This window comes from Arvicanthis niloticus, chromosome 13 (genome assembly GCF_011762505.2).
Source record: "Arvicanthis niloticus isolate mArvNil1 chromosome 13, mArvNil1.pat.X, whole genome shotgun sequence".
Taxonomy (NCBI): Eukaryota; Metazoa; Chordata; class Mammalia; order Rodentia; family Muridae; genus Arvicanthis; species Arvicanthis niloticus.
The window spans coordinates 48,879,296-48,906,792 of NC_047670.1; the positions used below are offsets into that span (position 1 = coordinate 48,879,296).

General features: G+C 47.7%; 1 protein-coding gene across 2 annotated transcripts in view; it reads right to left on the reverse strand.

Annotated features, from left to right (window-relative positions):
• Positions 1 to 27,497, reverse strand: part of Slc45a4 (solute carrier family 45 member 4) — a 72,165-nt gene that overhangs the window by 17,420 nt on the left and 27,248 nt on the right. For both annotated transcript variants that reach the window (XM_034516634.2, XM_076911477.1), the window contains exon 2: positions 12,590 to 13,222. In XM_034516634.2, coding sequence (XP_034372525.1) covers positions 12,590 to 12,833 — 244 coding nt within the window. In that variant the 5' untranslated portion in view covers positions 12,834 to 13,222. The remainder of the gene's footprint in view (positions 1 to 12,589; positions 13,223 to 27,497) is intronic.

A 27,497-nucleotide genomic window follows, 5' to 3' on the forward strand; every position in this document is an offset into this window, starting at 1 on the left:
CACTCTAAAGCTACCAGTGCCAGGAGAAGACAAGGAAAGAGTGACGCTTGTGAATCAGGTATTTTCTCCGAGCTGTTTCAAAGGGTTGCTGCCATTGACCTGCTGCATGTCACTTCTATGCTTCCATTACCCACAGCGTGATCCACAGCATGACCCTCAGCTCAGTCACACAGCTGAGGAAGGGTTCAGGGCAGACTGCATACACTTGTCATCCTAATACTTAGAAGGTGGAGGAGAGAATCAGGAGCTCATACCATCCTTGGCTACACAGCCAGTTCAAGGCTAGCCTGGGACACATGAGATCTTGCCTTTAAAAACTCCCTCTAATTCCCTCTCCAAAGAGAAAGAAAGCACAGACTCAGGGGGGCCCACTTGCTGTGGGGGCCCAGATCCCCATGGAGGCCCACTGAACTATAGACATAGCTGTCTGCACATACTGCACAGGCCTGGCTCCACAACACTGATTCAGACTAGGATGCAGGCTAGGAAAGCTCAAAAGCTACAGCCATTCTTAATGGACACATATCCATCACCAAGCCCAATGCCAAGTATTCAACTATCTTCCATGTGGAGTGAGATGCATGGAGGAAACAGATCACCTCCCAAGGCCAGGTTTCTGAACTCATGAGACTGGGGACCCTGCATCATCATCTTCATGGCTACATGGAGGCTGGAAGCCCCAGCGCACCTGCCTCCTGAGTACCTGCAGAAGAAGGGCCTGGTAGGAAGGGCACAGGGCTATGGGTACCCTCCTCCCACTTCGGCCTCAGAGCAGAGTACTGGAGAATGAATGCTGCATCAGGGGAAGCCAGTAAGCCCCACATGGTGCCAATGTATGACTTCCCTATGGGATCAAGTCTCATGCACGTCCAGGTAATTCAGTACTACCTTCCCCACTTCCCAGAAGAAGCTGACAGGACAATGATGCTATGAAAGGATGTCATGCTCATGGTGACACTTCCCCAGAAAAAAACTCAACATGCCAGACTACAGCACCAGGAAGGGGGAATGAGCATGTTCCCTGCTGGGGACCCAGGCATGGATGCTGGACAAGTCTCCTCAGCTCTGGTAGTAGCACTGACACCCAGCACCGACTCCACTGCCTTAGCTTCCACTTCATTTAGAAGATGGGGTGAGGTATGCACCTCTAAGGACCCAAGGACATAAGTAACAAGAGACTACCACCACCACCCACACACCACCAACATGAGCCACTCTACCCCACAGGTGTACACTGCCATGCTTGGCACCCGGGAAGCAGAGACAAAGCAGACTTGGATAGGAGTTCACCTAGGAGCAGGAAGAAATGTCTTACTAGACACCAGTGGGGAATAGTCCTGAGGACGACGGGGTAGCACTGAGCTGGTCTGAGCCCAAAGAAAAGACAGTCAGATGGTAGAAGTGAGTAGCTCAAGACAAGCTTCCAGAGCCTTTATAGGTATACCAGTAACTAGGACCAGGGAAAGAAGTGCAGGTAGCAGGCAGATGACCTCAGCAAGGAAGCACAGGTGCTGGACTGAGTGGCAATGGGGGAGGGGAAGAAGAGGGCCTCTAGTGCCTTTAGAAACACAGTCTGGCTGGGCAGTGGTGGCGCACGCCTTTAATCCCAGCACTTGGGAGGCAGAGGCAGGCGGATTTCTGAGTTTGGGGCCAGCCTGGTCTACAGAGTGAGTTCCAGGGCAACACAGTCTGGTTTTGCTTGTGTGTGAGTGTTACTAGGTCACTCCATGCTGGACAGCGATTTGTGTAGCACAGTACACAGGAGTATGGCCAGGTGCAGGGCTCATCCCTGCCTCAGTGGTGTCTGAATTGTGGGAACTGGCAGGAAGGTGAAGGAGGAGCCAGAACAACACTTTTACCTAGGTCTAAGCAAAGTAGTCTAGCTTTTTGCCTCCATCCCCAGGTACCTTTTTCTGCCTTTCGAAAGGACAGCCTTTCTTTCTCCATGTCTAGGGGCAAAGAGTAGCCAGAGAGGGAAAACTTGACAGGCAGACAGGCAGGCCTAGTAGGACAAGACAAAGAACATGAGTAGCCCTGCTTGGAGGAAGAGATGCTGGCGGAAGGGAGCTATGGAAACCTGCAGACCAGCCAGGTGGGCAAGGCCCAAGTGGCAGGAGAAGCTCAAAGGCTGGAGATGTGGCACACCAGAAGGGTAGGCAAGCTTAGGGGGTGATTTATGGGGCTTAGAAACCTGTGTGTCCAAGGATCCATCAAGTCCCCCAAGGTCAAATGCCAGGAGAGCACAAGGCTATAGAACAAATGGTCACTGGGAAACCCTTGCCTGGCCTGGCAGCTCTGTTGAAGGTGACCTGGGCCAGAAGGACATCTCAGACTTGATTCTTTGTTGGCTACAGACTCTGACAGTACTTTCGTTTTCAAAGCTTCAATTCCTCAGACAGGACATGGAAAATGGGCCTTCATACCTATTCTCTGCCTCCCCCAACCCTTCTGGGTATTACTGTATTCCTCTATCTAAACTCTTAGACTGACTGACTTATTTATTTATTTTTTTAAAGACAGCCTATGTCACCCCAGGTGCCTTGAAACTACTTATGTAGGCCAGGCTGTTCTTTTTTGTTTGTGTTTCTCTGTATAGCCCTGGCTGTCCTAAACTCACTCTGTAGACCAGGCTGGCCTCGAAATCAGAAATCCGCCTGCCTCTGCCTCCCAAGTGCTGGGATTAAAGGCGTGCGCCACCACCGCCCGGCACTCTTAGACTTTTTAACAATACCTTGTATCCCCAGGTAGAAGTTCCAGAAGGGGGTGGGCCTGTGTAATGTGAACTCTTTAAGCAGATCTGTAGCATGCCTGCCTAAGGCCAGACTCAAATTTCCTGTCCTGTCATGACTACCCCTGAACAGGTGACCCTTTTGTTTGCCCTGCTTGAGCAGAAGGTGCATGTGGCATGCCTGGGGCTGCTCTCAAAATGAGTACGTAAAGTGAAACAGACTCTTAAATACTGGGCTTATCACTGCTTCATTTCCTGTGCAGGTAAACACCAATGCCCAGGGATGCAGGTGTCTGACATGCAGAAGCCATACTGGGCCTGTCCAGTCAAGTGCTGAGCCGCTCTTGGCCTGCACTGCACTGCTGGGAACAGGTGATAACAAACACTTCACTCCCAGGATTCTATACTCAGGATGGGTTGCACAGAACCCTGTTCATTATTCATGACTCCTGTTACTGAAGCACACTTCCAACCCAGAACCCTGCAAGGCTATCACAGCTGACTAGCCTTGGCTGTCACAAGGATACATGTGAGGAAGTCAGGTTGCACCCATGTTCTGGACAAAGGGACAACAAAGGACAACGAACCCAAAATGGTTCCCAAGGAGCTGCCAGGCCACATGAGGAAGGCCTAACTAAGCTGCTGGCAGGGAGATCAATCAAGCTGGGCACAGAATAGAGAAGTGTTATTGGGCTTAGGGTTCTACAAGGGCAAGAGACAATGCAACTCATAACTTCTGCTGGGTCAGAAAAGTGTCACCTAAACACAGCATTCGCCTTAGCCACTCCTTCACAGGAAATCCCAAACTGCAGGTGTGCAGGTAGCAAGAAAGTAAAGTACAAACAATGACTGTTCCTTGAGCCACCTGCATTCGTCACAGCCTGCACGCCTGTGCCAGGGCTGCCTTGCCTATCAGACCCAAGCCCAGGCCCAAGTTCCTCCTTTGCACCCAACTCAGCTCAGCCAAATGTTGGAGAAAGAAAGTCCTACTTGTCCATCCCCTGCCACTCTCAGTTTCTCTAGGCTTTTCGTTTTGTAATTTGTCTACAACTTGCAGACATGGAGGGTGATGAGCAGTTCTTTATTCTGATGTGCCCACAAGTTACACATTGTATCACCTACCCATGTCCTCACTTCACTGGGGATGTGGCTCATTGGCAAAATGCTTGCCTAGCATGTGCAAAGCCACAGTTCTCCTCTGCAGCACAGCAGAAAGTAAAATAAAAAGAGGAAGCACATAACCCACCTCACACCAAAGGCAAGACCTATTTATAACTGTTTACACAAGTTAATGTGTACATACTTTTTGTGGCTTCAATTTAAACAGCTACCTTTTCTTTCATGTTAGGTAAGAATCCAGGGCTTTGCACAAGTCAGGCAAGTGGTCCAGTGGGCACCTTCTATACTGACTGCTTTTAAGAATTAAAAACAGCCAGATGGAGAGATGGCTCAGCAGTTAAGAGGCCACACTGGACTGTACTTTGTTTAAAAAGCCCACTTCTCCATGACAATGGTGTGCGTCTCCCACATCCACACTCCCTAGCTGTGTTGGACTAATGTCTGGCACACAGAGCAAGCCCCTGTGGGCCTTGATGGGGTCTCTGGGTTGCTGATACCCTTGGTCTATCTTCTCAACATATATTTGTGGCATTTTTGTTAACATGTAACTCATTTCTGGCTTTCATCATAAAGTTTTAAATGACCATTTCCTGCAGGAACTGATGAAGTTTTTTGCCCTCATTAACCTACTATGTATGCTCTGTGTCTGTCCTGTTGCTCTGTTCTGAAACAGAAGTGACTCTGTAACCTTTCAAGTGCTTCTCAAACTACCCTGCATCATCACCAGCCTCATACACAGTGCAATTTGGGTGTCTGGAGCAAATCCCTGGAAGGCATCCAGGCTCTGAATGGTAGCATCCTCAAGCATTGCCCCGGTACACTAACTGGTCTGGTCACACTGTGTATCCTTCACCTTCACTTCTCCTCACTCAGAGCTGCTTAGGGACAGCTCCTATTGTGTCCTTCTTCCTGTACTCAGCTAGAGAACCTCCATCAACACATCCCTATTGTTGTCAATTCTGTCTGAGAGACAACAGGGAAGACTCCAGGCAAGGGCATCCAGAGCAAAGCCCACAACCTCTGCCTCAACCCAACTGAGACCATGTTCACTTACAAGCTTTCTCCTCTGCCAAGTAGCGTTCAGGTGACATGCCCAGGTGTCCAGGCAAGCCCCAGGCTTTGGGCTGCCATGTCACTTCCATGACAGGCACGCTGCCCAACACAAACAGAGTAGCACTTAGTAAGAGTCTGACAAAAGAATAACAGCCTACAGAGTTCCTTGGGAAAAACAACTGCGGTGACTATTTCATTGTTCATTAAACACAATGATCTGAAATGCAAGGAAATCCAGACTTCCCTCCCAAACACAGTACTGAGCACAAGCTGCTTCCCACTCACTGCAGCCACAATTTGGGAGTTTCTTGCCCTGCCCTTCACATGCATACACCATGCATGTACACATACACAAGCATGCACACAGTACTGCCCTTCAGGGGTCCACAGCCCTGACTGACTGTGGGGGAGGCCAGGAATAGGTGGCAGAGAGACTCTTTGGTCTTTCTTGGGTCTCTGGTAGGTGGGAAGTTGCTGGTGAAATATAGTGGTATGTTCTATTTCAACCAACCAACAACATGCAGCACATTTCCTAACTTCCCCACTGTACTCCCGTAGTACCCACCACTCTGCCTGTCTATGTAGCGTGTGTCCTGTTGTGCCCAGCTTACTTACACCACTGAACAGAAAGCCCTCAAGGTTCACCCCTTCCGTGGCCATTTGCCTCAGTGCTCCCTTCAGCCCACACTGCTGCAGCCTTGCCACAGGGCACAGAGCGCTCTGTGGGAAGAAACCATGGGATACCAAGCAAGAAGCCTGAGTGTACGTGATACTTCCCTTCCTGGGGTAGGACTTTTGTGCTGCAAACATGCAAGGGATCACAGGTCACTGGCTGAGGTGTGCTTGTCAGGGAGCCTGGGGAAGTTACTGCGAGGCACCTACGGCCAAGCTCCCTCACTCTTAGAGCACCCATTCTAGCCTACCTGTGTCAGCACCTGCTGGTCTGATAGCCACACAAGGTAGCTCCCCTTGTAAAGTTCTTTCCTATTTCAAGAGCCAGAGCTCTAGGACTGCATTTTCTCTGAGATGAACATCTGTTAGCTTGGGTGGGGAGGGGTAGCACATGGTACAGCTCAGTGTACAACACAGACTAGGTCCCAGGTTCCACTCCAGTACTGCTACCCTTCAAGAACAGGTATGACTGGGAGCTCATTTTGTTTGCCAGGATGGTTAAGGTCCACAGCTCAAATGTTCCTTGTACTCAGCTGGTGCTTTCTTTGGGAGTGGGGTGAGGGTTCTGATGCCTAACTCCAGCATTCAAGCATACTATACATGCATACTGACACTGCAGTACATCCACAGCCCTGGGTACTCAAGGCAGAACAAACCAAAGGTCACAGAAAGAAGTCAGAGCACCCACGTGGCAGGAAGGTACATACCACTGACAGTGCACACAGACTCTGCCATGGTAGGGAACACAGTACTGCCAAGTGTGAGAAGTCACAGAAACACCTGGTATATCCACACATTTACATGTGCTCACACGCCTGTTGTAGAGATGAATTAATTGCACTTGGATACCTCCTGTAGAATGGTGCTTTTCAGCTTTTACCAAAGGCTTGCCATGTTTGTGTGCTTCAGAAGCACAGGAAGGCAGCCAGCTTTGGAGGTGCTGTGCTGGGATCCTAAGAAGGGCTGGGCTCAGCCACAGCCAGGAAAATGACCACCCTGCTGACACTCTGCTGTGCCTAGCCTACTGGCATCTTGCTCATGCTCCCAGCCTCCCTGGACATTCTTCACACAACCCCTTGCATGGGAAGGGAAGGACACAAAGGTTGTTTTCATCTTCCAATGTCTGTGTGGATGATTACTAAAGGGCTGGCTTTTCCCACAGGAGAAGAAGCTGGCTCAAGCTTCAACTGAGTGAATCCCAGAAACTCACCTGTTCCTCAGGAGTTTCCATAAAAAATGTGTTTACAAAGTGACCAGCCCTATCCTGATGTGGAAGATAGTAAACCAGCTTTTCCCCAGGCACCAACCTACAGGTCTCACTGTTTGCTCTTGGGTGCTTCTCTTCAGAACCTTCACCTAAGGGAAGTGGGCAGGATCTCAAGCGAGCCCAGTGGTTATTCACGAGTCAAGTTCATAGGCTACAACAAAAGGCACCCTTTTCTCCGTTATCTGATTTTCCTTTTCCCTTGAGTATACTTCCTGAGCCAAGAGGAAAACAATAAACAGTAGTAGGAGACTGACCCCTTCCTCAAGGGGAAAATGTAACATGAGAACACAGCACAGGAGGGCATCCAGCAAGGCTAGGCTGGCTCTCTAGAAGTTTCCCAGAAACTTTTCGGCAGTCTGTTTCCAAATCTGTCTTTCAAAAGCAGCTATATGCTCACATCTGGTCCCGAGTTGGAAATGCCAGAGTCATGTGATCTGTGAATGGCAGGGTGCACCACAAACCATAGTGGATAGGCAGGGCAGGTGTGCAGATCTGCCCTGAGGTGCTCTGGAGATCTTTCAGGCCCTGCCTCTGCTCAGACTCTCTGGAAGGGGCAGCCTGGTAGTCAGCTGGCTTCATATCACATGGGGCTTGGAGGCTTGTGGGAAGCTAGGAGTGATGGCACACGCTTGTAATCCTTAGGAAGACCACTACAAGTTCAGGCCAGCAAGGTCTACATACCAAGGCCAGCCAGCGACACTGTGACACTGTCTCAAGCATACAAAAGAAGTTGAGTGAGATGACTTGGTAGGAAAGCAGCACTGGTCAAACAATTCATGACCAAGTTTAATCTCTGGATCCCAAAATGAAAGGAGAGAACTGACCCCAAAGTTGTCTTCCGACTGTGACACTGTGGTATGCACATGCATACCAATAATGTGTGAATTGAAAAGAATACATAAAAGACAAACAAAAACAAACATACATCTACATTGGGGACAATGACAAGGCATGAATTTGGGTGCCTAGTATGTGACTCTCAGAGGAGAAGGGGACAAGAACCAGAGACTTCAATATCTTGAGAGTGTAGAATGTTGGGATTCTGAATGGGTGAAAATACCATCCCACCAAAATTACATTGAAAATTTATAAGAAATATCCTGTGAGATGGGGCTTAGAAAGGCAGGTGGACCGGACTTGGTCATGCCTATCTCAGTAACATTGGTACCTGGAGTTCCCCAGTGTCAGATCCCTGTCACACCAGCCCCATTCTTGCCCATCAGAGCACACCAGTCACCTCTGTACATCAAGAACTCCTTCAGGGATTTAGCAGCAGCCCCCCAACTACAGACTGGCACCTCCACCCTAGGGCTCCTTCCCAGAGGCAGGAGCCTTCTGGGAAGGCTTCTCTGTCAGGTTTACTGGCATTCAGGAAGTTCAAGCTGGGTAAAAGATCTCACCAGGTACAAGAAAAGAGCTGAGGTGCAACAGAAGTGGTAGCCAGGCCTGTAATTCCAGTTACTTGGAGTCAGAAGCAGAAAGGCCACGAATTCAAGACTTGTCTGGGTTATAGAGGGAGTTCAAGGGCAGCCTGGGAGACTGAAAGTGTGTCTTGAAACAAACAGGAAAGCAAGACAAACAAACAAACATCTAGCCAGGTTTGGTGGTGAGTACCTTTAATCCCAGTATCTAGGAGGCAGAGGCAGGCAGATCTCTGAGTTTGAAGCCAGCCTGGTCTATATAGCAAGTTTGAGAACAGCCAGGGGAACAAAGAGAGAGACCCTATCTCAACAAAACAAAAGTAAAAAGTTAAAATTGAGCCAAAGGTGTGACCTGGTGGCAGAGCATGTGCCAACTATGTGGCAGGCCCTGGGCTCAACCCCTAACTCTGCATACATACAAACTGCACTAAGAAGTAGGTGTGGTGTTACAGAGCTGTAATCCCAACACTTGGGGGGTCTGCTGGGGAGGATTCGGAGTTGTAGGCCATGCTGGTGTACAGAGGGAGAGCCTGTCTCTAAATAAAAGGTTCTAAGTATCAGCAGTAAGAATGAAGTACTCTGAACACTCCTGCATGGTGGGAAACTGAGGACACAGGCTGGGATCTTGTGAGAAAAAGAAACCTCCTGGCCTATCACATCTCAAGCTGAGTAACATGGTGATGCTGATCCTGAGGAAAAAAACCCTGGAGTCCGGAAGCTCAGTTTTAACAGCCCTGTCCTTACCCAGACATTCTTGCGTAGGGTTTTACTTCCCTGGCAGCTACGCAAAGCAAAGGTGCCCAGGTCTCTGTGTGAGCCCAGGTAAAGGAGGGGCAGTCACTCAGGTCTCACATGTGCCAGACTGTGTAAGCACTCTAGATATGGGTGTGACTCAGTGACTGTTTTCCAAAGAAATGCTGGTATAGAAACAAACCTGCCAGCACTGGATAGAAGAGAGCCAAGGCTTTCCAAGGAGTCAGCTTTGGCTGTGGGACATGGTGCCTTGCAATACCACCACCACACAGGCACAAAAACACGTCTGCCATTTGAGCACATAATGGAAATGACATAGAACCCAGAAGGAGCCGTGAGCTGCTATCATAAAGAAAAACACTGTGATTTACCACAGGAGGAAAAAGGGCTGGTTGGCCACACCTCTTTCTGTTCAGCCCAAGCTTCTGGAGTCTTCTCCATTCCTACCCTTTAGTGGGGGCTACTATGGGAAAAAACCCTGGTGTGGTCAGGCTCAGGATGACCAGACATTATTATTATCATCAAGGGCAGAGGATACTGAGGTAACCCCTTAAAGGACACTGGCCTCTCCATTAGTCCCAGTCAGCCATGTGTCATCAAACAATGTAAGAAGCTGTACCGTAATAAAAGTCACAGGGAACACAGGCTGTGGAAGTTGTTGGTACGTCAGAGGGACTAGGGAGGCATCCTGCCACATGGCTGGTGACAGCCAGAAAGTTGGTAAGCAGCAAGCAGAAGCAACTTCCTCTCCATGGACATTTAACTGCCTTTCTGCACCCAACATGGAGGCCACTGAGCGTTACCAGCAACATTTTAACAACAAAGACACTTCCTGAGAGGGGTGTGTATACTCACCGACAACACAAGGACACTGCCTTTAGGAACTGCCAAAGGGCAACCCTGCAAATCCTCGTTTGATTGGCTGAGGCCCTCAGGCCCACTGACTTCAGAGGCTAGAATCTGAGCTAGTACTCTGCTCACTAGCTTCTGCTTGCTGCCCTCCAGACAGGGAGTTTTCTATGAGAAATTGAACATTTGAAAAAGAAAGGGCAGACTTCCCACCACAAACCATAGACAGATTTTATCAAGAGATATTTGTCAATAAAACACCTTTCCCTTTGAAATAACTCCGAGGGCCAGTAGGATGGCTCTACAGGTAAAGGCAATTGTTGACAAACATGATGACCTGAGCTGGATTCCAAGGACCCACACACAGTGGGAGAGAACGGATTTCTGAAAGTTGTCCTCTCAGCAAATGCAGACCCACAACCTTCAATCAATGTAATTAAAATTTTAAAGTAGTTTGACACCTTTTAGAAAGATGAATATACAGCAGGGCAGTGGTGGCATATGGCTTCAATCCCAGTACTGGGGAGGCAGAAGCAGGTGGATCTCTGAGTTTGAAGCCAGCCTGGTCTACAAGTGAGTTCTAGGACAGCCGGGGCTGTACAGAGAAATCCTGACTCCAAAAAAAAAAGGGAGGGGGTCAGGGGGAGGAGGAGAAAAAGAAAAAATAGGGGGAAAGAAAAGATATACGCGGGTAACAGGAAAATACTATGTTCTAAGTCATAAAGGGTTTAGAAACAGTGAAGCTCGAACATAAGACCAAGAGCCCACATATCAGCTTCCCTGCTGTGTGATAAGGCACACAAGATGGAGCGGCTTATAACATTTGTCATCTCAGAGTTTCTATGGGTCAGGAACCTGATGCTCAGCTCAGGATGTTGGCTCAAGCTGCATTGCAGATCTTGACAGAGGCTGTGCTCATGGCAAAGCTCAGATGGGAAAAGGTCTGTCACCAAGCTTCTCACCAAGTACTGGCAGGACTGGTTTCTCACAAGCTCTTAACTCTTAAAATCCTGGGCCTTGCTGGCTCTTGGTTGGAGACCTCACTGTCATATGGATATCTCTAAAACTCTAGTAAGATGGGGTCACTGAGGGACTAGTGGTTCAGCCTATAATCCCTGCTACTTGGGAGGTGTACATGATAAACTGTTTATTATCCTCAACTAAAAATCACACAACCTCATGTAATAATATTTAAAACCAAACAATAAAAAGTGCCAGAGGTCACGTGGAAGCAACATAGCCCATGAAGTATGAGGGCTCCAGGCAGCTGTGGACCCTGGGTCTCAGAAGGTTGGGGCTGTCAATCACATCACTGTTGCCATAACATAAGAGGTAGGCCAACATGGAGGGCCATTCTGGCTCCAGATTTGCTACAAGACCTGAATGGAAGCCAGTTCTCAAAAGGCAAAAAAGAGGACAAAACAAATACTAAGTAAGGCTGATGCCTCTTTCCCCGCTCTTCTCTCACTAGGTAAGTTGTCTTTGTGACCATAGCAGGACCCCTCTCCTCTGGCCCTGCTGTCTAGTACCCTTTTCCCATAAGCCAGTATCTTCAATCCTCAAGATGGTCTGTTTCTTTCCCTTGGGGCACCTCCAAAATGACTGGGGGTGTGGTGGTGGTGCTTCAGGTTATTCATCCCTGCCTCTCTTGAGCTGAAGCACCCAAGAACAGATGTGGTGTCCTGCCTGTCCCAGTGCCTTCACATGACAGGTCCCACAAGGGATGAGAAGAGGCACAATGACACACAGAACAAGAGAACTGCTCATGGTCAAGCTCTGTACCTGCTTACCCTCCAGGAGAGTCCTGTGCCATAAGTCCTCTGGCCACCTTCCAGGCCTTCTGAGAACTGGTTTTAGAAGCTCAAGGCAAAGATTAAGGTCTGATTCCCAAACAAAAGTTTGCCAGAATTCATAGTGGGAACCCCAGAATGAGACCCATGCTAGTTGCTTTCCTAACTCAGGCCACAGAGCAGTGTGTGAGGTAATGAGCCAGTGTCAGGAAGCCTGCTCCTGACAGAAACCTGTGTGCTGAGGCCAAAGCCACATCCCAATGTGATGGAAGAAGTGGGAATGATTTCACGGGATGGGCAGTCCACATGCTGAGCTGACTGACGTCAACACATCAGAGTCAGCTAGCTCTCATCATGCAAGGAAGGATGCAGTCATTTCTGGCAAGAAATACTGCAAAAACAACCAAAGTAGACAGATTTTTACAATATTAATACTGATTTCATGAACATGTAGAACAAAACTGATGTTTCTAGATCTCTTGGCCTTTTGTCTAGTTCACTTAGAAGCTTCAGAGCTGAAGAATTAAGTTTTTAAAACTTCCTGTGCCTACAGAGAAAACTAAAGATTCTGACAAACTTTGGTAACAAACCCACTCTAGTGGCAACCTGGGAGGCTGCAGAACCTTTGGGGTGGAATTACATTCAGCCTCATGCTATAGGTGAGAAACTCAAGTTGGGGTACAGCCAGTGGCCTCCACAGCCAGTACAGCCTACATGGCCAGACCCAGGTTTTCCCAAGTGCCCTGCCACTAGGACCTGCAATACAGTGTCCAAACCAAAGGAACAAGCCCCTGAACCAGGTTAACAGGAAAAAACTGTCACAGAGGTCAAGGTACTGAGGACAAGGGCCCATAACAGTATCCCTAGGGCATTGAGTCCCACCACCTGTGGCTAAGGCTGCACGCTCAGCAGTTGCCAGGTCTGCGCGCTGACTTACCTATCTGTAACAGTATAGGTGTAACCAGTGCTGTCTCCATGGCGTAACAAAATTCCCTGCCAAACATCACTGCCCCATGCATGACCCATAGGCGTGTGGGGATTCTGTCTATGGACCCCTCGCTTGTGGTCTCCTCCTGGGTCTCCGCCTCGGGGTCTCTGGGTTTCTGAGGGTCTGGCAGGGGCACAGGCAGCTCTTGTACTTGCATAGATTCTGAGTCGGCATTCTGCGGAGCCATTTTCATTACCACCAAAATATATATGTATATATATTTATTCTACCTATATAAATAATACTATCATCTCTCTCCAATGATAAATTAAGACGTCTTCTCGCTCTGCTGCAGGTGCATTCCACGGCAAATAACTCTTGTATTCCACTCTGTACCAACAGGCGTCTCGACTTCTCACATGAGAAGTGCAGCAACACGAAGGGTTTTTGGTTGAATTGTAAACATATGGCTTGCTGGCTCACTGTGAGTTAGAGTTAAAAATCCATAAGGGCCACTCAGTTAATACCAGTTTCATCATCATGACTGTGAAGGCGCTGTAGTTACTTCTCTTGCTACAGAGAGGTGGGAATCTGACACACACAGGCGGTCTTCTGTGACTCCCCATCGAGCGGCTAGAGGATCTGCAAGAGAGCAAAGACAAGCTGCAGTCAGTGGTGGTCTCTCTGCCCACCACACCTGCCATTTGACCCCTGGGAGCCTGCTCATCAACAACACTCAAAGCAAGCTCATGAAAATTATACCTGGTGTAGCTTTACAAAGTGTAACCAGAAGAGAAGTGGACAGGAAAAATAACGCTCATTCTCTAGCTAACACTATACAGTGACACCTCTGTGCCAGTCAGGTATTCCTGTTGACAGAGGCACCAATGGTATCCTTGGCCCACCAATATCAAGAAAAGAGAGAACAAAGGAAGAAAGGAAAGCTGGGAGAGCAACTGACAGACCCACAAAAGTATTCATGGGACACTGCCTGCAAATGTGCAATAAAAGGTAAAGAGGAGGGCTGGAGAGATGGCTCAGTGGTTAAGAGAACTGGCTGCTCTTCCAGTGGACCCAGGTTCAATTCCTAGCACCTACAACATGGTAATTAACAAGTATCTGTAACTTCCAGGGGATCTGGCATCTTCACATAGACATACATGCAAGCAAAACATCAATGTACACAAATAATTTTAAGAAGTGGAAGAGGCAAGCTAGACAGAGCAGGGATACCAGCCCCACTGACTAACAGGCAAGTTCAAAACTCTATGCTGAGGCTGGGTCTCAGCATGGGTCTTCAGCAGCAGCTTGGGAAGTAGTCCTTGACCTGTCTAGATTGGAAAACACTGATAATCAAATGAAAGTTAAAAGAATCCTGTATGCACATTCCAAACTGTTACCTTCTAGCAGTTTAGAGATACTCTGCCTAAGCTGTATTACCAGGGGCTCTGGAACACAAGAGCCCAGTCTTCAAGTCTATTCAATTCCAGTTTCTGTGACCAGCTTATCTCTACTTAGATACACAATGGTAATTCTTAGTGATAACTGGGCATGTGCTCTTGGAAAGGATTCAGACATCAATATGGTGGCACACAGATGTTAGGCCAGCACCAGGGAGGCAAAGGCAGGAGAATCTTGAGTTCCAGGTCTGCCTGAACTACTCAGTAAGACCTTGACTTAAACCAGTACGGGCATGCACACATACACCACCTCAACCTCTTTGAGAGGTGGACCTCCAGATGCTAGGTTCCATTTGAAGGACTACAAAAAAAAAGGGGGGGGGGGGGGGCTGAGACATGCAGGACAGTATTCCCATTGGCTATGAAGTTGGGTCTGTAGGCTGATAGCTTACTAAACATGGATAAAGTATTTTTAGTACTATCTTATTAGTAAAGGTGAGTCCTAGCTAGCCCCTCCTCCCTTCCTAGGATAGACAGAAAGCTTGGGGTGAGCACCACTTAGTCCTTCTCTCAGGAGCCCGTCTGCGCAGGTTCAGGACAGCCCACATGGGAAGGAGGCTTCCCAGAGCACCAAGTTCAGCTCTTCCCACCCACTCCCACTCACTTTGTTCTTTGGCCGTAATTATAACCCACCCCTCAGACCCACTCCCACCTCACCCTCAGAATCAGAGACTCAGCAGTCTCAGGCACACACAATTCTCTGTCCCCAGTTTTACTGCAATTCCACTCTGTAGCCTGCATCTGAATGAAATCTTACACTCAGTCCTATCCCCTCCACCATATAAACCTCAGTCAAGGGACTGGAGAGATGGAGAGACTGCTTAGCAGTTAAGAGGCCTTCCTGCCAGAGGACCCAAGTTCAGTTTCCAGCAACTATGTCGGGCAGATTACAACTTCCTGTAACTTCAGAGGATTCGACACTTCTTACCTCTGAGGATACTGGCACTCATTCATATATACATAACCTACATGAATACTCAATACACATGTTTAAACATAAAACAACCAAAAACTATTTACCCACTTTAACACTTCCAAAATTTTATCAGGAGCCACTTCCAACACATGCTTAAAAGCAATGGAAACTGATCCTGACCCCAGCTTTGCTACTCTTGGCCTCAACCTTTGTCTTGTCACTGTCAAGAGAAACCATCATAGTTTTATTCATGCCAACCTACCAGGGCCCTTCCTGACAGGGACATTTTCAGGACATGTGTCCATGAAGTTTGTGAAGCAGAAACGGATCAGCTGGTGTTGGACGGGACAACAGTGATTATTGTGCAAGCAGTCCTAAATATATAACTACAAACACCAAACCCTTCAGCTCTGCCCAGTGGCCTTTGACCCACTGCTGCTCAATCCTCAGAAACTGTATACTTGAACTGCAGTGCTAAGACTTGGCTCCAGAGTCACTGCAGCAACAGTAAAATGAGGCAGTAACTCTGAAACCAAGGGTGGTGGTGCATGCTTGTAGTATGAGCTCTTTGCAGGGTTGAGGCAGGAAGACCAGAATTCAAGGTTGCCCTTGGTTACATAGCAAGCTTGGACTACATAAGGCCTTGCCTCAACAAAACAAAAACGTAAAATAAGACAAAAATTAACCCCCAATACGCAGATGTGCAAATCATTCTAGGCAGCCCATTCCATTCACAATGTCACAGGGTATCTATTGGCCAGAGACACTCCCAGTAGCACTCTGTAGCTGTCTGCAGCACCCAGACATCAGCCCCAAGGCTGAGTAATGATTATCTAAGGGTTTCTATAAGATGTCTGAGCCTAGGCCAGCTAGTTGGCTCAGAGAGGACAACCTGATATCCTTGGGACCCATAATGTAGGTAGGAGAAGCTGTCCTCTGATTTCTACTCATAGTATGAGAAATCTGAATCAACTCCAACCCAACTCTTATTGTATATTCTATTTAGTTTTTGTTGTTGTTGTTTGGGGTTTTTGTTTTTGTTTCTCAAAACAGAGTTTCTCTGCATAGTCCTGGCTATCCTGGAACTCTCTCTTTATAAACCAGGCTGGGCTTGAACTCGGAGATCTGCCTGAGTCTGTCCCAAGTGCAGAGGTGGGGGTAGGGGTGTTTAAAGTGTGCTAGGTGTACACTATACCCTCAATGCTAGCTGGGCTTTTGTTTGTTTTGTTTTTAACAACCCATTTAGAATGCAAAACTTGTCACCGGCCCAGCAGAGCCAGTACTGCAGACTAGATCTCACTAGGCTTTTTTGAGATTATGGGTGCTGACAAATGCCCTGGAGATAGACAGGTCAGCAGGTCTTGGACATCTATAGAGCAGGTTCTCTTGTTGCTCCATCCAAATAGCTTCTGGGCTTCCAATTCCCATTCCACCTGACCCTATCACCACTGTTGATGTGTTATCCCAGGCTGCACAAGACGAAGCTAGAAACCACATGCCATCCAGCCATTTGCTGGCTCTGAAGATGTGATGCCTTCAAGTAAAGCTCAGTCTCCACAGCAACACTACACTTCTAAGACTGGGGATCTGTAACAGCTTACTAGAAAGAGAAGGCCAAGTAAGAACAGCTATTGTCCAGCAAACCACTGCACAGTAGTGTGCAGCTTTTGGTCACAGCTAGCAGCAGGTCTGTGGAACTGACTACACACACCTTCATTTTACCTGGTCAGAGCAATGCATGGTGGCACAAGTACCAGGTGAGTGCAAAAAGAAACAGACAAACAGGGATGGTGGGAGGGAGACGGATGGACTCTGGAGACTCTACTCCAAGACTCAAAATTTGTGCAATGACAGGACTTGGTGTGGTGCGCAAATGAGCACACAGGGGCCAGGCAGCCTCAGAAAAGCCTAGCACTGAGCTGCACCATCTACCTAGAACAGTGCTGCCATCTTTGAAGGGACTCAGTCCAGTCCAGCTCTGGGATCAGGGAGGCCTATTGTAGCTACTTCTCCCCGGGGTTCACACCATATAGCCCTACCGTGCTTCCTGCCTCTCTGAATCAGTTCAAGCCACACCAACCTTTCCAGACTCCTCCCCATTTAGTACCAGGGGCTCTGCTCCTGTCAACACCGATGCTGCTGGATGGGATGACGCACCAAGCCAGCTGTTGAGCAGCCAGCATCCTCATGATGCACTAGCATCCTCACTTCCCTAAGTCGGGTCCTTCTGCTGCTCACACTGGAACTGGCCACACATCAGAAACCTAGTGGGGCTCAATGAATGATGATGGACCACCTAAGTAAGAGTAGTAGCAGGGAGGACACCTGGGGCCTGTCCTGGCCACTGTCACACTCTAGAGTTCTGGAACAGCCACATCTGGTGTGGTGAAAGGCAACTGGCCCCCTCATCCTAGGTCTGGCCTCTCTGGGATCCTTGTGGATAGTGTGTGCTGGGCTGGATACCTGCTGCGTATGTGGTACAAATGGACAGACAGTAGATTTGACACAGGCAAATGCCATGAGCATCTTCCAGATGGCCTTAAGGAGCAGTGATTAAGTACAAGGTCTACTGAACATGTCTCAGTCTGTAAGCTAAGTCCCAAGCACAGCCAATCCATGGCACTCACACCACCACAAAGCAACTAACCCTCTAAGAGCCAGGGCAGCTTTTCAAACTGGGATTTTAATTAAAATCATGTTAATAGCTAGAACAAAACAGACTCAAGCTGGTGAACAGCAGCATTTCTTTTCCAACACAGGGACTGGACCGACATGGATTTACAGCTGGGCACTGTGGAAGACAATCTGTTCCCCATCAGAGTGCCACCTGGCACAACCACGAGGCTCAACTTCTCTTCTTCAAAGCAACTAGACCAAGAGCCCTATACAGTAAGGAGATTTTGATGTCACACTTAGGAGAAATGTGGGGAGCCGACAGAAGGCAGCTATCATCCTTGTAGCCATCTTGAGCCATATACCCTGACAAGAGACTTGATTACAATAGCCTATAACAGCTGAGCACACTCTGATAACATCTTGTTTTAGATACCCAGGAATTTTCCCTTGGGTGTGTGAGACTTAAAGATGTGTGACTTAAGGGCGTGACTTAGAGATCAGATTTAGAGACAAGACCTAAGGGCATGACTTAGAGGCGTGACTTAAAGGTGTGGCTTAGAAGTGAGACATAAAAATAAAAGGAGAGAAGCAGACAGAAGAAATGATTATTATTAGGTAGTAGGCACTTAGCACTTGGAAGAAGTAACTTGGAACTTGGAAGCACTAGGGACTAGGAACTAGAGACTAGGAACTCAAGACTTGGGACTTGGAAAGAAGAAGAGAGACTGAAGAATAAACGGGATTGAATCACACTCTGTCTGGTCTCCATTCTTCAAGTCCGAGTTGTCCTCACTCTCTCTCTTGCTGAACTCCGACCTTCGGACTGAAGAAGCTTGGGGCAGTGCGGACTCTAACAACTTAGCCCCCAAGGCTTTTGGCAGTGCGGGTTCAGACACTGATAGAGCGGTCCGAGACATTTTGGCCCCCAAACGTGGGGTAGTGCGGTTCTCAACTTTTTGGCCCCTAACCAAACGTGGGGCAGCTCAGGCCGCAACAGAGAAAAGGACCCCAGATGATTGATGGACACATATTGGTACCTGAGGAGCAACAGGGTACAGCTGAGGAAGAAGAAAAGAGGCATGCCATGGCCCAGGCAGGCACACCCTGAAAGGAGGGGAAGTATTTAAGGCCAGTGTCTGGAAGCAGAGAGAGTATCTCTGCCAGAGCCACTGTCAAAGGCTGGGTGCCAGGCCTCTGCTCACACTGGCTCGGCTGCTTCTCAACACTGCTTTTAAGCAGAAAGGCAGCCGGCCCCTTTCCCTTTCCCTTTCTGAGCGGCAGTCGACACTACGTTTCCCAGCACTTTCCAAGCTTCTCTTCCATGTTCATTTCCAAGAACATTACAAGCATATGGACTTTTAAAGCTGCGTGATGAGCACTGCTGGAGAAGTCCTTTCGGAATCTGGCCTAGATTCCACTTGTGTCTTAGAAAATTGCTGTCTGCTATAGTCTTATCTTCGGTTTTCTTTCAAGTCTTCTCTGAGGAAAGCCCTTGAGGGTTCTACAAACTTCTCCAGTTCAGTCCCAACTCCACTTGCCATGTCTCTGTTGGCAAGATTTGTTCTTCTTTGGTCAGTGAACATTTGAAAGCTAATAATGTTGCTTCCCCCTCAGACTTTTTATGACCCTTTCCATATAACTGAGGCCACTGACTTCTTTTTTTTTATTTCACCTTGTTGTCTGAGAATAGACAAAAAGAAGAGACTAGCCAAGTTAACAATCTGCTTATCATTCTCAGACTTGAATGACAGAACTTCTGAATCCCAAAGATACCTGGCTGGCTTGCTTATCCATTTCCCTAGAGACAAGGCAGTCCTGGATTTCTTGCTAATCCTGTCGATCTGAACTTAATCAAGCATAACTCTTCTTTGGGGACTTGGGTCCTTGCTGTGCCTTTCTTGGGCACAAAGACCTTGCAGGGTGGAAATCCTTCCTTTGTGGGCTCCTCATGCCCATCTCTGGTATTCCCCATCAAGGCCCAAAAAAGCAAAGGAAAAAAAGCTTGAAGAAGCAAGCAAGGTGGACCTATGACTCCTAACCAGAGGCCCAGCACCCAGCATTCGGCCAGCCTATTTCAGGAGAGAATCAAGTATCATAAAAGCAGGTTCACTGTCCATAAGGCAATGTCTGAGGAGTTATCTCCTAGTGCAGGACAGCTGTTCCTTGGAAGGAGCTGGTCCCATGCCATCACAGGAGTGAACACTATGTGGTCACATGCAAAAGCTTCCTCTAAGAGAGGCAGTGTAAAATGCCCAGGCTAAATAAAGTATGATGACATGCAGGAGGCAAGACCAGAAGGACCAGCTGCATCTGCTCATAGCAAGGCAGTTCTACACACCTGAGAACATGGAAGGAACAAGCATAAGAGCAACTATGGCTTCTGGCATCTTCTATTAAGTGATCCGTAGGACAGCTTTCCCCCAGTACAGCAAGAATGCTTCCCTTGGAACCTGCTCCAGCAAGTTGCACACTTGGTGACAATTTTGTTACAGTCTGCAGATGTACTCAGACAAATGCAACGACAATTGTTCCAACTAACAACTTCCTCTATTGTCCTGTTTCTAATGTGAGTGACTGATGCCAAAACATGTGACTTCCTTCAAGCTGCTACGGAAAAGTGGCTGCACAGCAGCTCTGATCCATACCCCAAGCTTGGCTCAAAGTTCTAGGGTGTTTTTTTAGGCGGACGTGCGCACAGCGTGGGCGTGTGTGTACATGTGTGCGCACGCACACATGATGGAAGGTGTGTCTGTGTGTACACACATGTGTGTTGCATACACATGTGGAAGCCAGTGATTGACATTGGGTTTGGGTTTTTTCTCAATCTCTCTTCACTGTATATATTGAGCCAGGGCTGCCCAGAGCTTGCCAATTTGTCTAGTCTGGCTACATAGCTTGTGCCAGGGATCCCTGTCTCTACCTTCCAAGAGCTGAGATAACAAATGGGCTACCATAATCACCTGGCAATTGGTAGGTGCTGAAGACCTGAACCTGGCAAGTCCTTTACTTTTGAGCCATTTCCCCAGCTCCATGGCTGGGAAGTTTTAAGGGTCGAAATGGCTATAACGTTCATTCCCCATTACTGTCAAAGTCAATGAAGCACTCAGCCTGGGCACAGTGCAAGAGTGCTGGTAGGGCATACTTACAGATGCCCCATCCATGGCCTGTACATATTCTCACACAAATGCAATCCGTGTGTTCTAACTACTGAGCTGACAAGTGCTCAGTGGTGACTAGTTTGCCACAGCACCTACATTCACATGTATAAACAGGCACCACACCCTCAGAACACCGTAACTGCAGGAGATGCTCTTCAACTTCAAAGTGCAGTCACTCAATGAGCCTCTTAAATTGAAAATATCTTTTAAAATATGGTGATTCTATCCACCCTGTGGCAAAGCCTTCTAAGAACTGTTATCAGCTACTCCCAAGAGCAGGTGGAAGCCTGGATCTTTGAAGGACATAGAGAAAGGACCTTACCAAATGGATTCCCTGCTGTGAGGAATCAAAATTCAAAGTTCAAAGTAAGTATGGAGAGGGAGTAACTACCTGCCTCTTTCACGGTCAGCATTAATCCGGAAAGTTGCTGGGGCAATCTGACAGAGATCACAGTTAGTACTAGGTAGTAATGGAAGCACAAATAGCCTTGAATGATGTTCACTGACATGATGTCCACGGCCTCCTGGTCCTCACCAGCATCTCTCTCCAGATGATCAGAAACACCACAAACCAGCAAAACTGGACCAGTGGCAGCAGACAGCAAAGAATATCAATGTACAGACCAAGAATTAAAAAGGTCAATTGAACCCAGCTAGTCAGTCTAAAGTGCCTATGGTACAAATGAAATACAGCACACAGCAAGCCTGTTTTTTACTGAACAGCACGTAAACAATGAGCTGATGCTGTATTAAGAGAATGAGAGGCTAAGCCACAGACTAGGAGTAAGATTTGCAAAGAACACAGCTGACAAAAGATGGCTATCCAAAGCACATGCTAAGAAAACAGCCTGATTAGAGACAGCTGAGGGCCAGGCACGGCTGCAAAAGCCTGGAGCCCTAACATGTGGGCTAAAAAAAACCAAGGAGAGTCAGAGAGTAGTTTAGGATTAGCCTACGCTGGGTACTGAGTTCAAAGCCAGCCTGGGCTACATGAGACTCTATCTTAAAAAATTAAAAACAAATCTAAAAATTGGTCAAGAATCCTAAAAGAGAGGTCAAGAATACACAGATATATGAAAGCATGCAAAGTTATAAAAAAGGTGTTCCCCTTCATGTGTCACCTAAGTGCCAGGCCTCTACACACACCTGCTAGAATTGTCCAAATCCAAACATCAAGCATTAGTGAGACGTGTGAGGATGTGGTACAGCCTTGCTCAGTCACTGCTGGTGAAATGCAAAGGGTGCAGATATACCACTATGGGACCCAGTTTGAACTAAACATATCACCGTGCAATCCAGAACTAAGTGACATGTTGCATGCTCTTGACCCTACGAACCCTACAGATAGATGGTAACACATAACTTTGGTTGTTATCTGGAAGCAATCAAGATGTCTTCCAGTAGGAGAATTAACGAACTGTGGAGGAAGTCAAATATGGCACGCATGCATATAATCCCAGTACTCAGTAGACTGAAACAAGAGGATTACAACAAACTGGAGGCCAGCCCAGTCTACATGGTGAGTTCTGGGCTAGCCAGAGTTGCACATCAAGGCACAGAGAACTGTTAAATGCAAATTGCTAAGTGGCAGGAAATGAGCCTGAGAAAGGAAACAACCATGATTCTATGGCCTTCTAGATAAGACCGTGAAGAGTAAAGAGCTGAGCCTGTCTTTCCACCTACGCAGTAGGCTGAGGCAGGCTGAGGCAGGCTGAGGCAGGCTGAGGCAGGAGGACTGCACGTGCAAGGCTTGCTTAGACTACAGAATAAATGGGACACCAGCCCAGGCAACTTACCAGGACCCTGCCTCAAAACAAGAAGTAACAACATTTGGGAGGCTGAGCAAAAGGATAAGGGGTTCAAGGCCAGCTTCAGGTACATGAGGCCCCGTCTTAAAACAAGAACAGTACCAGCACTTGGGAGGCAGAGGCAGGCGGATTTCTGAGTTCGAGGCCAGCCTGGTCTACAGAGTGAGTTCCAGGACAGCCAGGGCTACACAGAAAAACCGTGTCTCGAAAAACCAAAAAAAAAAAAAAAACCAGTAAAAGTAAGTAAGTAAAAAGGGTTGAGACCTGGCCAATGGTAAAGTGTGCACTAGACATGCAAGGAACCCTACACTCAATTCCCAGGAATGAATGCTTAGAAATTTTGAAATCTCTCCCTCTTGCCAGGAGTGATGATAATGCTTGTAATTCCAATTTTTGGGAAGCTGAAGCAGGAGAAATGCTACAAGTTTCAGGCCAGTCTGAGGTACAGGGCCTACCATTTAGTGAGGAGAAGAAAATAATCACAGAACCCAAAGACCCAATTCTTTCTCACTAAACAAGAAGCAGAAACCAGTGTGTCAATACCAGTGACTCATCAAGATGATTTAAATTTTTATTTTTGTTAAGAAACTGGCATACTGCAATGAAAGTAAACTTCAAGACAAACACATTACAGTTCGTTTTGTTTTGTTTTGTTTGTTTTTCGAGACAGGGTTTCTCTGTGTAGCCCTGGCTGTCCTGGAACTCACTCTGTATTGGCCTCCAACTCAGAAATCTGCCTGCCTCTGCCTTCCAAGTGCTGGGATTAAAGGCGTACGCCACCACCGCCAGGCCACACTACAGTTCTTTAGGCCATCTAAAAAAGTTGTCACACCCTCCACATAAACTGTGAATATAGACAGGAAGAGTGGTGCATACCTGGAATCCCAGCCCATTGTGTGTGACAGGACACACAATTGTTATAGACTTGCAGAAGTAGTATGGGGAGAGCCACCATTCAGACCCTCTCAACCCCGTCCAGTCAGGATGCCTCAGGTACAACTAATACAGGTTCTTCTTCTAGCCTGATGCCCGTTACCCAGAACCCCCCCACAATAGAATCCCTCAGTGTCTCTCAGCCTGTTTGTCAATAGCTGAACTACTGCCCCTGCATTTCTGTATCATCAATTAGTGGGCATATATCTAGGATGTACTGCCAAGACTCTAGCAGCTGACAAAGAACATGACTGTCATAGGACCCAAGGACCTAGATAGAGTGAAGCTGTTTCAGCGCCAATGGCAAAACCCAGAGGAGCCTTGGAAGGCTCCAGCCAACATTGACTGGTGTCCCCTAACACACCACACAAGGAAACCCACTGGCCCCTAAGTCACAACTGGATACTGCAAGGCCTCTAAGCCCATTTGCAGACCACAAATGCAACTCACAGGTGCCTGTGTTTACACGGCTGGCACAACATTTCTGGAAGCAACTTTTCCATCTGCAAAGGAAAACATCAGAATTGCCAAGAGTAGGAGACTACTGGGAATTCCCAGGGCCTTTGGGGCATGGAGCACAGCACAGCCTGGCCCAGATATCTGAGAAGAGAATCGTAGGAAAATAGCCTGCAGCTGGACCACCAGCACTAGTCCCTGCATGGAGGGTGGTTGGGATGAACTGACAGAGTAAAGAGCAAGCATTAGCTTAAAGGGCCAGGTGGAGGCAAGGAGCTTAGCCTCTTTCCATAGGCCTTCCTGTACCTCAAGCAGCAAGCCAGAGAACCAACTCAGCTATGACATGGTTGTGCATGTTTGCAAGAGTCCACAGCTTAACACAGCACACAAGAGCTGTAAACAGATACACAGATATACACAGAATTGCCAAGAAACCCTACACAGGGAATCTTAGGCTGGAAGAACTACTGGCCTCTTAAACTTTAATTTCTCATGGATCTTCCTGGCCTTTAAATCACATAAAGACAGGAAAGGTGATCATGAAGGTTGCTAGTACCAACAAGACAACCCCCCAATAGACATTGAGGCCAAAATCTTGAGTGGAGTTACCCATTTAAGATATGTGGTGTGTCCATACGATTAATAAGGACCAAGAGTTCAGGCTCTGCTGTACTCTGATTTTCAGTTCACTCAGAATCCTGTAAGAATTACCACCTCTGCCCTTCTAATACCTGAACCATCCAAGAAGCTACTACATGTGTGGAAGACTTTCTCCTCAACACTGTAGACCCACTCTCAATGTCAGAACCCAAGTGGTCCTTGAGAAGACTGTGTTCATTATTCTGTTCCCTGCTTCTGCCTCTCCCCTCCTGGACTGGCTTCCAAAGGCCCTTCAAAGAGCCCCTGTGGCTCTCAAGCTATCTGCTTTAAGCTATCCACACAAGATCCAACCCAGGTCACATTATCTGTTTGAGGTCTTTGTCAACTGCTTCAATGCTCAGAAGCCCTTTCTCAGGTGGGCCACCCAGCACCTGGGCAAGCCTAGATGGCAGAGCTGCCTGCCACACTAGACACAAACAAGGTGCCAGCTTAAAAGGAAATGCCACTGGATCTGAGTCAAACCAGGCAGGCCTTGAACTCACAGAGATGTACCTGTCTCTACCTCCTGAGCGCTGGCGTCATAGGCATATGGCACTATGCACAGACAGAAAACACCTTTAATATGGATTGCTCTACTTTTCACAATGTGAAGGGCACACTGCACACAGCAGTGTACATCAACTACATGGGAGACTGAGGCAGGAGGATCACTTGAGCCCACAGTCTGAGGTCAGCCTAGATAACACTGTCAACTAAGAACAACAAAGAGAGCTGGGCAGAGAGCTGGGCAGAGTGGCTTATGCCTGCCATCAGCACTAGAGACGCTAAGCAAGAAAACAGCCATGAGTTGCAGGCTAACCTGAACTACACGTAAGATTCTGTCTCAGACAAAAGGACTAGAGGGGAAACATTGAGATTTCAAATGAAAAATGTCTTTACACTGTTTTATTGTGAGGCCTAGCTGGCCCCACACTAGGTTCTCTAGTGTCACTCTCCCGAGGGAGAGAGAGAGGGGGACATCTATTTTGTTGTTGTTGTGTTTTTTTTTTTTTTTTTTAAGCAGGTTCTTAAAGGGTCCGGGTGGCCTCAAACTCTCTAAGTAGTTAAGGGTGACCTTGAACTCTTCATCTTTCTGCTTTCACCTCCCTGAGTGCTGGGATTAGAGATGGAAACAAACACTTTGTAAACAGACTCCCTCTACATTTTCTACTAAACCCCAAATGTCAAGGGGACTAAGCTGTCGAAGAAGGCTCGTAACAAAAGCCCACTTGAGTGCAAAGTCACAGCAAAAATAAGACAAACAGCCCCAAAGAAAGGTTTCTCTGCAGGGTTGGCTTCCTTACCTGGGTCTGTATCTGCACTGTGAGCTTAAGAGGACGGATCTGTTTTTAATTACCTGGCAATCAGGTTTCTCCTCCCTTTTTTCTAAAGGTTTCTAGCGCTGGCAGATTTGCTGGCTCAGGCCACTAGAGTCAGAATGAAGCTCTGGCTGCCATGGAAACTGCAGCAAGCTTCTAAACTGAGAAGCTCCTGGAATCGAGGCTGGCTGGAGGAAGTTGTTGTAGCTTTAATATAAAACCCACAAGAGTGGCCTGAGACATACAGGTTCTAAGATGAGCACCGATCAGACCCTCTCAGTGCTGTGTTCAGTGCAAGCCAGATGCCCACAGACTGTGATTCTGTTACTGCCCATACCTTCCAGGGGTCAGAGTAGGAGTCAGAGCTACACAGCATGAAAAATTAAATAAAAACCTGTCATTTACATACATATACTCAAGAGCAGACCTCAAAGACAGGATTGCAGTTGAGTAGCACTGTGAAGGCCCCTTTGACAGTGTTGCATGTAAAGTCTAAACAGTCTTCCAGATCGCAGATGTGTGCTGAGGCAAGAGGATGTGAGGCTCAACTGTAAGTGATAGGAGTTTCCTGAAATGACAGTCCACGTGATCAGATACATGCTGACATTTTAAAAGAGGGAGGCATGCAGTACTAACCAGTCCCCTCAGCCTGCAGGGACACATTCCAAGCACCCTGCTGTACCACGTTCTTCCATGTGCACACATTTCACCTATGCCACCCAGGGCTGCAGCTTCTGTGCTGTGCTGTAGAGCAAAGGGGCGGGACTGCACAGATCTCAGCAAGTTCAGCATAACTCTTCCTGGATTATTAGGTTAAAGACCTTCCTTGTTGACTGAGTGAGTGGCAGACACACTGTAGAACCAGGACAAGGGACTAGGCCCTGAGGTGGGCATGAGGGGACAACAGAGGCCTCGCCATATTACTCAGAATGCACACGGTTTAAACAACTTCTAAAATTTTCTTTTTTAATATTTTCAGACCTTGGTTGATGGCAGATGGCAGACACCAGTAAGTGAGGCTGGGAATGGGAGTAGGAGAATAGGAAACTACTGCTATATTTGGTAAAATGTTAAAGATTATTTTCAAAAAGACCAGGTTTGCGTGGATAAAGAAAGCTTACTTATGGCTGTAGCCTAAGGCTACAGCTTCTCTCCCTCCCCCAGCCCCCTTAAGGCCAAACAACCCAACAGCAAGATCAGCACCCAGCAACTCCTCACCTGGAACCACAGGCCTATGAGTCATGGCACTGTTTACCGGCATAGCCCTGTGTTCAGCTCCAAAGGAGGCTGGGAAGGTGACCTCTGAGGAAATAGCACCTGGAGGACTCCTGTTTTGCCCTGGCAAGATTCCACACAGACCCTATGCTGCTCACTGAGAGAGGAGGGGACCTGTTCAGTCACTTCCTCTTCCTTTTCTCCTCCCTGCTCCACTCAGAACAGTTAGAACCTTGGGACAACTGGTATAGCAGGAAAGGGCCATGTTCCCTCAATAATGCACATACACCCAAAACCTCCACCTCTACAAAGAGGGAGGCCCATTTTCTGTGCAGAGGAAATGCTGTTTGGCATTCCTTTGGCGCTAAAGAAAACTTGGTATACCAGGTCCCCCAGC